General features: G+C 50.0%; 1 protein-coding gene across 51 annotated transcripts in view; it reads right to left on the bottom strand.

Moving 5' to 3' along the window:
* Window positions 1-13,394, bottom strand: part of Jakmip3 (janus kinase and microtubule interacting protein 3) — a 127,951-nt gene that overhangs the window by 46,717 nt on the left and 67,840 nt on the right. For all 51 annotated transcript variants that reach the window (XM_063269557.1, XM_063269577.1, XM_063269554.1 and 48 more), the window contains one exon: window positions 5,665-6,162. In XM_063269557.1, coding sequence (XP_063125627.1) covers window positions 5,665-6,162 — 498 coding nt within the window. The remainder of the gene's footprint in view (window positions 1-5,664; window positions 6,163-13,394) is intronic.

The following is a 13,394-nucleotide window of genomic DNA, read 5'->3' as shown; positions in this document are numbered from 1 at the left end:
AATCATGGAAATTCAAGGCTAGGCAGAGCTCTCCACCAGGCACCGGGTGCTTTGGGGATTGGTCTCAATTTTACAGCTTTCTTTATAGGGTTTTCATTAGAGCTGCATATTAGCACAGCACATTAGCTAACAGCTCTGATGGCTGGGCAGAAGGAGCTAAAACTGTAAACCACAGACTTTTATGAGGGAGAGGAAATTGCTTTTTGTCTGTAATTCCTCTATTTTATAGAGTTTTTAATAACAGCCTGAGGTTGTATTTTAGAAAATGCACTCCGTGTGCAACTGCTCCGTGCTTGTTCAGCAGAGCTCTCCCAGACTCAATGGCAACCAGCACAAACACTCCAGTGCTTATTAGCAGAGCCCTGCCCTCAGGGCTGGCTACTCTGAGAAAGGCAGGGGTGGGGAGGTAATAGTTGCCCCTGTCATCCCTATCTGAGACCACAGTGAACCTATGAAGAATGTTCCAGAAACTTTGAGCATGAGATTCCCCACTCGTCCCACTTCACTATGACATTACTGAAAATTTGACCCACAAAAGCCACCAGGGATCCACCTGCCCAGAGAGGCTGAGTAGGATGTACGCAGAAGCAGCCAAGAGAGCTGTACAGGACCCACCTATTACCAGAGAGGATCTGACTTGAACCCCCACACAGGCCAGGAGTGGACAGACAGCCGTGACTCCTCCCTCCCCACACGGTGACAAAGTGAGGAGACGGGAATGTGGGGTGGTAGTCATCCCTCCTTACTTTAGAACCCGTATAGGAGTCTCAAAGCCCTTGCTGTCCCAAGCCCTGCCCCGCTCAGGACAGATGTGCTTCAGGTGTTCACTGGTGGCATCTTGGCCATGATTCCTTTTCTGACTTCTTTCTACCAGCCTCTCTCTGAGGTTCCTGAGTTCTACCAGGCCACATCCTAGTCCACCACCATTTAGGACTCTGGCTCTGCTGGCTGGTATGGCTCAGCCTGGCCCCAGACCAGAATCTAACTATCAGCTGTGCACCTCCTATATGCACCATGTGAACAGACTTGAATTACAGTCAAACAATGCCACTGGCCAGGGCAGAGAGAGAACTTCAGATTACAGGGTCTGTTTTGGGGACTCTGAGATGAACCCAGAGACTTCTCAATTCCCTTCTCCAGCGCAGCTCTCCCAGAACATCTGAGCAGAGGATCCTGGTCCACGTGTTCTATCCCCAGGGCCTGGACTTCAGCAGGATTCCCAGGCATCCCACATCGGTCTGTAAGGAGTTCCCAAGGTTCATGGATCTTTTACTACCATCACTGCTGACCTGGAGTTCTTGGCCTTTATCCATACCACACTGGTCTAAGGCTCCATGCCAGCCAGTGTGCCTGGTGAAGAAATGACAGTTTCTGCCAAGCGGTGTAAAGGACATAGACTGAGAAATGTTTCCAAGTGTAACTGCAGCCAAGCTTTCTCCATGGGAAAGGTCCTGAGAATCCCAGATTATCTTGCCTTGCTTGGGAATGAGTTTAGGAGGGAGCATTCTCTGCCCTGCTGGGCCCAGGGAGGCCATTGCCTCATCTCTAGGTCAAAGGCCCAGCAAACCTCTGTACACCCAGACAGACTGGTCCTGCCCTGGGACCCAGTGACTCTGCCATTTCTCTGATCTAGAACCCTCTCAGTCCTGTCCCCAGTCCCCGGGTTAGACTGCCTGTGAGCAACTCCCCTCCCCACTCTTTGGTCTGCCCTGCTTTAGCTTCTGCTCCAGAAAGCTTCTATCTCTGGCATCCTCAGAAATGCCTTAGGCTCTTTGCCCCTGCCAAGCTCTTGCCCTCTCTCCCCAGTGCTACAGGCCTCTGCCCTGCTATCGAGACCTTCCCAGTTCACAGCGACTTGTTTTTAAGCCTGACACTCGCCTCAGATACATCTGTACCATGGAGTCTATAGAGTCAGGCCGAATTCACAGTTGGGTTTCAGACAGCTGAGTGTTCTCTTTTGGACTACAGACCAAGTGGGATGATAGAGGCAGTCCTGAGGCCTTCTTCAATAAGGAGGTCCCCACTGGGCAGTGCCACAAGAAGACATGGTCCTGCACCCAGAGCCTTGAGCCTAGCTTCTGGACTCAAGTTAACAGTAGTTTGGCCTAGGGTGACACTGACTTGCTCTAGCAACTCCTTGGCACAGGGTCCAGCCCGTTCTTTGGGTTTTTAATTATGTCATCTGCACAACACAATTTATCCAGGGCTGGTCTCTGGAAGCAAGCTGGGGGTGGATTCGGGAGTAGGGAAGAGGTGAGCTGCACCTCTAATGGCTATGGGTGGGCAGTTGAGGTCAAGGGCCAGAAGAAGGTTCCTGTCCAGCATGAACATATGAACAGTCTCCAAGAGTGACACCTGGTGGCAGTGTTTAGCAATGCAGCAGATAGAAAGGGAGCCTCAGGCCTTCAGTATTGGATGGGATCCAATGTGAAGAAACCGCTCTTGAACTGTTGAGCCTGGTCTCAAGAGGGAAGTACCTGCCCGTCAATAGGGTGTGCATGTCTTCAATGACAGGTAACCCGGACGGATTATGGATTCTATAGGGGAACCCTGAGAGACTTTGAAACGGGCAAAAACACTTCTTAATTGTCTTTTTTTTTTTTTTTTTGAATTCCAGGGCCTGTGTGGTCTCGTAGAGAAGGACATCTTGTATGTATCTTGGATATTTCATGGCTCTGTGAAGAGAATGGTTGTCTTGGCGAATACTGCTGGCATTCCCTGTGTCTGATGTGCAGTCGAGAGCCATCTCTGTGGCTGTGTAGGATCTTACCTCTCTCCTCCTGAGTTTAGTGTGCTCTGGGGATAAAACTAAACCCAGGACTTAGAGCACGTGAAGCAAGGCTCCAGCGCCAAGTCCACCTTCAGCTCTATTTTTGTGTATTTATTAGGATACTTTACATACAAAGTCGTTTTTACCTACAATCAATGAAAGGTTTAGTTCTTCCTTTCCTTCCTGATGCCTTTGGTTTCTCTTTCTCCAACTAAAGAGACTGGAATTCTTCTTTGGAAAGAAAAGAAGAAAATGGCTCACCTCGACTCAGGTAATTTTTGAAAGTTCACTTTGGATCTGCAGGTATCAGACGTTGTGCACGTGTGCATGTGCTCGACACACACACACACACAGACACACACACACACACAGACAGACAGACAGACAGACACACACACACACACACACACACACACACACACACACACACACACACACACACACGCCGTGTGTGGGCTGTCAGGGAGAGCCTAAGAGAATTGCTCAACAGTAAAGACAGGAGTGGAAGGAAGGTCTGCGCTCCCACAGACCATGAAGAAGCGGAACCTTTGAATGTAGAATGTTCTCAGAGAAGAGCTGCGATAAGGGAGGGAGCCAAAGGGTTTACTTCAGAGGGTGGGTTTCTTTGACAGAATGACAAAAACGAACAGGGAAGTTGAGGGCGTTTCCTAGAAAATCTAAGGTTGGGAGGAAATTAATAAATTCAGTGTGAATGGAAAGGGCCAACTTCTGATGAGCAGATCTGGGAAGGAAGATGAGACATGGAAGGGGGATTTGGACACTCACAGCAGGTTTCCCCTGCTGGAGGACAATTAGAGAGAGCTCCTGCCGGCCTGTGGGAGAGGAGGAAGTGTCTGTGTTATCCACACAGCGCAGTGACATTTCAGAGGTGTCCTGAGCTCTAGGAGAAGGTAGGGCTGGTGGGGAACAGGGTGGAGGAGAGAGAAAGGTACTCGAACGGTGAAGAAAGGTCCAGAATTACTGGGCCATGTCCTGTTTAGCTGGGTAAAGAGACAGGAGGAGATACGGTGCGTAAAGGATGTACCTCAAAGGCAAATGGCTGAAACTCCATTTTTGACATGTCCAGAGGTTTCCGGTTCTGCTGGGCGTCGCGTGTGTGGTGCATTAATGACACCGACGCTTAGAAAACTAAGCAAACAAAACAACTCAAAAGGATACATGCAGGTGTGTGAGCTACGTGATCCAATCGGGATGGAGCCTGCGTGACTGTGTGGAGCACAGGCGTGTAACTCTCAGCAGCAGGGATGGAACCGTACCCTCCCCTTACCCAAGACAGAGCTGTACACCGGGTGCTTGCTCTGCCCCTTGACCCCCCCCAACCCCCCATCAGACTCTGTAACCCAAAAGATGGAGGGCTGGGAATGTGGCTCAGTAGTATGCTTGCCTAGCATGTATGAAGGGGGGACACATTCCTACCCTACAGGGGGCACCCTGACTTCTGCAATGTTCCCACCGGATCCCCATGTTGGCCTCTGGTCTGTGTCAGTGGGGGGTGAGTGGTTTGGACATGTGCTCCCCGCTCTCTGTTAGTAGGGAGTTGACAGTAACTGGCTGGGTCCTGCCCCTGATGCTCTCCTGGGCTGCAATGCTGCCCTTTCTTTTGGGTCTGGAGCCCCAGTGGTCAGAGCTAGTGATTACCTATCACACCTAGGACCCTTCTCCTCAGCTTCCTCCAACTTTCCTCAGGGGCTTCTCAGAGGATGTTTCCTGCTGAGATGTACCCAGTCCACTATGGTGAAGCAGTCTAGGAGCAAGAAAGGTACAGCACTTTGAGAGGGAGGCATTTCGTGCAGGAGAGAGAAGACCACGTAAACTGAGGTGAAGACACAGGCCAAGCATGCTGGGACATTCCGGGATAAAGTTCAGGGATACCAGCTGGCAGAGTCACAGGGGTTTGTTTGCCTCTGGGGACCCAAAACAGAGTGGGAAGGGGTCATGGAGCACAGTTGTTTTCAGTTACAAGCCTTGGGGGGAAGTAAGGTTGCCTTCCTCTGCTGCTTACTCTAAGTAAGACAAAAGAAAGGACCAATGGAGCAGCCTGACGGTGGCTTCCTCACTTTCCCAGAGCCACACAGTGTTACATTACAGCCCGTGGAATCTCAGGATAACCTGGAGCCGTGAAAGGCAATGACTATGGTTCTGAACAGATAGGGAGTGGAAGGGGTAACTAGAGCAAGGAATATTCTGGAAAGGGGCTGGGCTTGCGGGTTAGGAATAAGGTGAGCATCTCTGTTTATCATGGTAAAGTTGTGGTTCCCTCACAATGTCCACATCCTTTGTCCCGTCTCCTGAAATCCCATGCAGTGATGATCTGTAGGATGTCTCTAGACACCAGAAACCCATGGAAGTGGAGGAAGGATGACTGTCTGGTACCACAACCAGAAAGATGGCTACAGCCTACAGAGGAGTACCTCAGTGCCGAGGGTACCTGGATCCTTGTGGCAGCTTGAATGATGTGTACCTCATACATCCCTGGCATTTGGATATTTGATCCCCTGTGTGGCTTCCTGTGAAGGATTAGGGGGTGTGCCACTGGGGGCAGGTTTGAGGTTCCTAAGGCTCTACCTCCACGGCCCCCAGTGCTCTTTCTCCTTCCTGCTTGTGGCTTGAAATGTGAGCTCCCAGCCACTGCCCCAGGCCTACCCCCTGCTACCTCCACAGTTTCCTCTACAGCCCCTTGGGGAAAGGCAGGAATTCCTGACTTGAAGCTTTCCTGTTCTAAGTGGAGATCCAGGATGGAGGAGTAGATGGGGTCTTACCTACCTGTGGGTACCTGGCTCTGGAGTCCTCAGAACTAATACGGAGGGTGTGAGGTAAGTGAGTGAGAAAATGCCCTGCTGCCCACCCCTCCCGCCTGCCCACCGGCCACGTACCAGCCTGCGGATCTCACGCTCACACTCCTTCTTGATCCGGGTGATTTCTTCCTGGTGCAGATGGTAGACACTCCTGATCTCCGCAGCCTTGATCTTGTCGGCCTGGATGACCATGGTCAATGCCTCCTCCACCTGCTTCTTGGCCCCCTTGAGCTCTGAGATCTCTTGCTGCATCTTGACCTTCTCCACCTCAAACCCCTTCTTGGCCTCCTCCTTTGCCTCGCACAGGAGCACGGTCTTCACCTTGTCGGGCGCGCCATCCCGCAGGGTGTTGAGCAAGGCCTGCAGCCGCTGGTTCTCATTGTCCTTAATCTTGATGACCCTCAGCAGCTCGGCCTCGTGCTGCCGCAACAGCGCCTCCCGCACGGCCTGCAGCTCCTTCATCTTCTCCTCGTGCAGCTTGGTCTTGAGCTCCGTGACCAGGACGGCGTGCTTACGCTGCTCGTGCTCACGTACCTGCTTTAGCTCCTGGCTCTTCTCCCGCTCAACTTTGCTGACCTGAAAGACAAGCGAGACTGAGGTTGTTAGAGCCCGGAACCACCTGTACTGGCTGAAACATGCCTACACCAGCTTAAACAGGCCTGCACCTGTTGAAACATGCCTATACCAGCTGAAAGATGCCTTCACATTTAAAGGATTGCTTGCCTGCAAACTTAGGTTGTCTGACATTCCAATTGTCCTTTTAACTGTCAATTAAAATTAGTCACCCTGCTTGGTGGATGGCATGGATGTGCATGGTGGTCTGCAGCATACACAGCCCAGCACTGTAGCAGAAGAGGAGGCCACGGATATTCTCTGCTCGAGGAAATCTGTTCCCGGTCCCTCCAGGTAGAAGCTGAGCAGGATGACAAGAGAAGCTTCTAGATGGATGGTGGAGGGGCACTGGCAGCTCCCTGTCTGTGAAGAACTTTGAAGCCAGTTTCTGCTGGCTCCTTCCAGATTCCATTTCCTGACACAATGAACCTGCTACACTTACCTTCTAGGGCATCCTTTGCAAATGGGGAAGCCTCTGACCAGCCAGGCCAGTTGTCTAGATGACACCTAGGTTTTGGAAACACTGTGACCACATGCTTCATGTTCATCCAAATGTTTGGGGCTCTGTCTAAATAGTCACTCCACTATCACAAATAATGTATAATGGCTAAAATTTCCACACGCCCTGTCTGTCCTGTGGCAAACCCAAGAACTGGCCTGTGGTCCACAGAGCTCACCTTCTGCCTTTACCCATGCAGAGTCCCAGTTCTCCCTGATGAGCAGTTACACTCACAAAGCTCCATGGTTGTCTGCCTTCCTGGTAGCATTTGAGTTTGCATCTCTCCATGAGCCCCGCAGGTCCTGATTAGCTGCTTCCACATAAAGACTTCCCCAGATCTATAGCTTACACCTCTCTGACCACTCAATCTGGAGGGTACCCACCCCTTTCCTTCCCCTTGCTTCCCAAGGCTCCAGGCACACACATACACTGATCCCCAAACACTTTTTCTTTCTGGTCCTGACTCTCAGATCTCCAAAGGCCAGTTTGCTTGGTGACACTGAGAGCTATACCCCACCCTCTGCACCCCAGAGGGACCTGCAGCCTACTATGGGCCTGATGGTTTTGCTGGCTTTCTGAGCCCTTCTTGGGGATCAGTAACTAGTACCCCAGCAGGATACAGGGATGGTGTCACAGCCCCATGGATCCCACTGTCTGGTGCAGGAGCAGTCTGCTTCTGTTAAACATCCCTCTCTCAGGCTGCTACTGTTCTGATCAACTTCCTGCTCACAGTAGGGTGAATATTCTTCAGACCTGCTTCTGGAAGACAGTGCCTCTGTGGGTCTCAGACACTCTGGGGAGCCACCTGCTTGCTGCCAGGATCCTGAACCAGTCACCCTCTGCTGAACTTCCCAGGTCTCGATTGCCTTCAAGTCTCTCCTCCCCATAGTGGGACCCTCAGCGGTGATGGGACTGACAGACTGCACAGGCCACTGTTCCCTAGCAGCCAACTGTAGTGACTCCTTTCCGTGCTGCATATCGATTGGCCCTTGCATGCCCCTCATTTCCACTTCTCCTTATATTCTTTGGGGAGAATCGTGCTAGAACGAGCCATCTTCGAGGGTTGCACGTTCCTTACCACCACCAGCAGATCAGTGGCGAAGCTGGCCACTCTGCCTCCGAGTATATCTAAGGTCCTCATGCTTGCACAGCAAGCATTTATCTACCGAGCTGTCTCCCCAGTCCAAGTCTACTTCCTAAAGGCTCCGCTATGCTTACTTAGTGCCATGATCTTGGAACAAAACCTTTAATGCGCAGTCTTTGCAGTCATCTAAGATCCAAACTGTTCCTGATTTATTTGCCTCTCTGGCTGCCCTTCCCCCTCCCCCAGCGGAGGCCATTTTCAGGGGCCAGCAGATAGGCCTGTTTGCTGATGCTTCCCCATGGGACAGGCATGTGACACTGACTCGCACAGCTGGCCCCAGGGCTGGCAGCCCTATTGTCCTCCTAAAGTCCAGTCCCTGACTATCCCTTGTGTACACAGGGCAGCAGGCAGCCACCCGGCAGTTTGGAATTCTGCTTTGCTGAACAGAGCATTACTGGGAAGTAGAGCACACAGGCAGCCGCCACCCCAGCTCGACGGGACTGTACTCTTTTTCCAGTTTTGATAGCACCCCCAGATATGGAAAAAGAAAAAAAAACAGTGTTTGGTTTTAGTCTTTTGAGACGGGGTCTCACACTGTAGCTGAGGTTGGCCCAGAGCTCACATTGCATTCCAAGCTAGACTTAAACTCACAGAAATCTTTCCATGAGATTACAGGCATGAGCAGCCACATGGTGTTTCTGAATTAATTGAGGAAAATCCTTCTCTTCCTCTGTGAGTCATATGCAAAACAGAACACTCTATATGTTTAAAGGAAGGAGCGAAGAATGGCCGTATGGATAGCTACCGTGGACTAGACCTTGAAGGGTGCATTGAGTCTCGAGTAGGACATGGTACTCCAGAACCAACACAATATCTATGGACATAGAGCCTGGCTCTGTTCTCTCAGCAGATAAATACTCAGACCTTGTGAAAACGTTCCAAATGGGCACATCCTGTGCCACAGAGCAGATTATGGAGAACAGTGTGAGCCCAACAGCCCAAGGTTGGGTAAGGCTGTATCCCACCTGATACCCCTGCCTTCAGCTACTCCTGCCCGGGCCCGAGACTTGGTCATGGACCAAAGACTCTGCCTCTCCCCCGAGTGTAGAAAGATTGGCTAAAATCCAGCCAACCACCAGAAGACCTCTCCTCTCTGCCCCTCCCAAAGTACTCACAGTGCCCCCAGGCTGGGCCACCAGCTTCCAACAAAGCATGTGGCAGAGTGGGATACCATCCAGGGACAGTCATGGAAACAGGGCAGGAGTTAGGCCCTGGAGAAATAGCTCTAGGCAGACTCAAGGCTCAACACAAAAGGTCTCTCAGAATTCTGGGAGGCTGGCTAAAGACAGACTTGCTGGGGAGGAAGGATGGTCTTAGCTCACAGTGTCAGGGGTTTAGTCCATGGTCACTCGGCTCCACAGCTTCTGGGCCTGTGTGTGGGGAGGAAGAACACCATATCTGGGAAGAGATAGGAGGGAGAGTAAAGTGAATGACCTCATGGTGGCCAGGAGAGGATGCTGGCCACCTTCTGCCTCTCCCTTTCGCTCCTCTGGCCCCCAAAGACTACTGGGCAGTGCTATACACATTTAGAATGGTTCTTTATTTCCTAGCTGCTGATCATGCCACCTGTCTCTGGGCTCCCTCCCAGACATGCCCAGAGGTGTGCTTTAGTGACCCAGGTCTCTCTTAGACTAGCCAAGTTTATAATCAAGATTAATGGTCATAGCCACTTGACTCTCTCAGAAGCCTGTGGCCGGCTGAGATGCCGCAGGGGTGTTAGCTACTGTGAGAAAAGCTAAAGCCTTCTCAGACACAAGGCAGCCAAAGAAGCCTGCCCGGCTCAGAGGGGCAGGGCCTGCCTCTGCATTCTCATGCATGGGTTTCACTTTCCTGCTGGTGCTTCTGGCCTTCCAGCAAGATCCAAACAGTGCAATGGGAGGGGGGGTTGTCACTAGAGGTTGGGGGTCCTTCCTTTAGCTGCTGTTTGGTTGTGGTGGCAAAGCAAAAATAAATAATTGATTCTTTCCTCTAATTACTCAGCTGTGAGCTAATAAACTGGCTCCCTGCCAACCTTGAGGTACCAACTAACTGTTTCCTGAGGAGCGTGTGGGTTCAAGCATACTTGATGGGCTTTGGCTCTTTGCAAGTCTCATTCTCTTTGAGACCTGGAGTGCTGTTCACATTTGAGGCCAGTGAACACCTCTTCAGGAGGCTCTTGAATCCTCTTGTTGAGACCCTCGCAGTTGCTCAGGGTGTGGGGTGTGGTGTAGCCCAGGCCTGTTTCACTTCTCTCTAGATGCTCTGACTGCCTTTCATTTTCACAGAGGGTAATATTTCAGGGACAAGTCATAGTGTATGTATGTATGTATGTATGTATGTATGTATGTATGTATGTATGTATATAGATGATAGATATAGATGCAGATGATAGAGAGATAGATACACAATGTAATATTACACGCACATACATCTTGCAAGTTCACATCAACATTAAATTCAAAGGCGGGACCACAAATCCTCTGCCTGGCGCCTGCCCTCAGCCGAATCTCTGTTCTTTCACACTGAGCATTTTGTTCTCAAGTGATCAGGAGGTGATGTGATCACTCATCCCCTGCACTCACATTGTACAGACAACGGTTTCAGGACTCAGTAGTTTTGATAGTGACACCCTGAGTGTGATAACCATGAATGGATGGTGGCTTTGACTTCCCATATGCCCCCCACCCTCACTGTGTGGTTGCATCCTAACTGCATGGACAGTCCCACAGCCATTCTAACCTGCTGATCCTTCGTATTTTCATTAGTTGCACCCCCAACACCCTGGTGAGGAACCTCAAAATACTTCCTATTTCCCAATGGATCTATCCAGATCGAGCCTGGCAGGTTGCCCTAGGTACAAGTCACATGTGGCTTCTATGCCTTCAGTGGGGTCTAGCTCACAGAGGGGCTCTGGGTCCCATGCTCATGGCCTGGTTGGTGTCTCTGATCACTTCTGGGATTTGAGGAGTCCTTAGGGGCAGCTGTAGGAATGACACCACCTGACTTCCTGCATGATATCCACTCTGTGACTGGATGCAGGCTTTACCAGACACACACCCTTGACCTTACCCTTGCCACTCATCCTGCTCTCAGCTGACCCACGATCATGCTTTTGTCTCCTTTTCCCTGTGCACAGGGTACATAGGCCCCTGTGACTTCTCTCAGGTTGCTAGTGGACTCTCTGGGGCTGCTGCTCTAGGTATTGGTTTCATGAATGTTCTTCCAATAAACAGTTTCCTTTCTAAAACCTTTTTTGTGTCTCAAAAGATAAATGAACTCACTACCTTTGCAGAGGACCCAGGCTGGAGTCTTAGCATCCATACTGAGGCCCATAACTGCCTATAACTCAAATTCCATGGGGATCCAATACCCTCTCTGGTCTCCACAGGCTTCGCTGGCTTTTGTACATATGTGGTACATAGAAACTCATGCATGCACATAGAAAAAAGTAAATATATTAAATGTAAGATTACATTATTTATATTTATTTACTTACTTGATTATTTTTGGGCAGGAGGCACATGTTACGCTCTTACCCTCTGAGCCATCTCAGCAGCCCCTAGCTTCCTTTTGAAGCAGCCTAAGTGGCATGTTTCTGTACTCTGATTTTGTGTCTCCGTCATCTGCAAGGACCCCCTACTGTCCTTATGTTAGGGTAACTGCTCATCTTTGGTGTTGGCCCATTTTCTTTATATTTTTCTCAGTCTCTCTTTCCATTTCTTATAAAGTATTATTTGTTGGGATCACATGTTCACGTTCCTTACATCTATACTTCTAAAACTTCGTTTCTAAGCTGAGAGTTACGCACTTCTCTAACCTGAATTTATGTCCTGTCTTGCCCAGTTTTCTTGACGTCTTTCCAGTCCACTGAAAATAACCTTCTTGGTCTCTTCTGCATGAGAGTGGGTTTCTGTGATGTGCTTTCACTGTTTGTACGGACACTTGTTTCCTGTTCCCTGTCTCTCCCTATTGAATCTGGGTATGATCTGAGATTCTCCAGTGGTCATTTGTCATTGACACCCCACTCCATCCCAGCATTTCCCCCTAGACGGTTGTGTCCCCCACCACACAGATGCTCTGGAGTTTTCTTCCTAACATCTCCACAATGAGACGGCAGCTATAAGCCGTGTAACCACCTCCTCAATACATTCCATGGGGCCACAGCTAACTGGAAAATTTCCAAAATGACCAATGCCACAGGGCGGAGCTTCTCACCTGTGATTTCTGGAGTTGTTTGTCCCCAAGCTCCCTGGAGTAAGCTGGAAAATCGGAGGGTGTTCCTGGTGCTTTTTTGTTTTTTATAATTTACATATGTGTGTTTGTATGTACATATAGTCCAGGCTGGCCCCCTGCCTCAGTTTCCTGAGTGCCAGGATTACAAGCAGTTACCCCCCCCCCATATCTACTTTTCAAAATCTCAACTAAAAGGTGCTTGGCTCCCACAGCAGAACCCCTTTCCTGGTAAAGAGGCGTGCCAGGCTCCCTTGGTGCTTTACATGTATGACCAACCACCTCTCTCCATGCTACATGTATGACCACCTCTCCCCATGCATCTGCTGTTGCTGATTTTCTCCCTTGATCATCACTGTGGGGCTATAGATCCAGGCTCAGCTCAGCTCAGCATCCCAACATGCCTGGCTAGGAGACTGGTTCATCACCAGGTAGATCACAACCAAGAGCCTCATCTCTTCTTTCCTGGGGCATAAACTTCAGAGGATGCAGAGACTGGAAGTCTGCAAGCCCTTCAGTGTCTGGGTAGCAGATGAGGGAGTGAGTGGCAGGAAGCCCAGGGACACAAGTTTTGCCATGAAGGTCAGGCCCCACCCTATCTGGTAATAGACACTCATAAATTGTACTTCTTCGACAGTGACGATTTGCTATGTGTGTCCCTTTCCTTCCCTGGTCATTGTAACTAGTTATAGAAAACTCACATTTAAGATGTTTTCATTTTAGAAACTGAAACAATTTCCTAAGGTTTCATCATATGTTTGCCAGCCTGGTCTCTTACTGTTGAATACCTAGACTAGCTCTGATGCTTCCATTTTTTAAAAAAAAAATATTTTATTTTTATGTACGTGTGCATGCACGTATGTATGTGCCTATGTGTGAGTACTTGCAGATTCCAAAAGAAGGCACTGGATTCCTGGAGCTGGAGTTGTAGGAAGTTGTAAGCCACCTGGGAACCGAACTCTGATCCTCTGCAAGAGCAGTAAGTACCCTTAACCACCGAGCATATCTCCAACCCCATCCACCAAGTTTCCACCTGTGTGCAGACACTGAAGGCTGTGACAGGACAAGCCCAGCTGTAACACCTTTGCCACAGAATACTTAAACAGAGAATTTGATCCGACGGGACCTGTGCGTATAGTAGCGTTGACCTGGCTTAGTGATCCACCAGATGCAACATAACATGAGTTGTCCCTTGTAGCCAAGTGGATGAGCCCCAGCCAGTAACCGAAGCCAAACACCTGCTGAGACTGTGACGTTATGTACCAAACATGGCCACCACACTTCACCTTTCCTGTCACTTCCTGGTTACAAAACCAGCCACTAGACGCAACTCAGGTCAGCTTG

This window comes from Rattus norvegicus, chromosome 1, assembly GCF_036323735.1.
Source record: "Rattus norvegicus strain BN/NHsdMcwi chromosome 1, GRCr8, whole genome shotgun sequence".
NCBI classification, from domain to species: Eukaryota; Metazoa; Chordata; class Mammalia; order Rodentia; family Muridae; genus Rattus; species Rattus norvegicus.
This window is presented reverse-complemented; position numbering and strand designations above follow the sequence as displayed.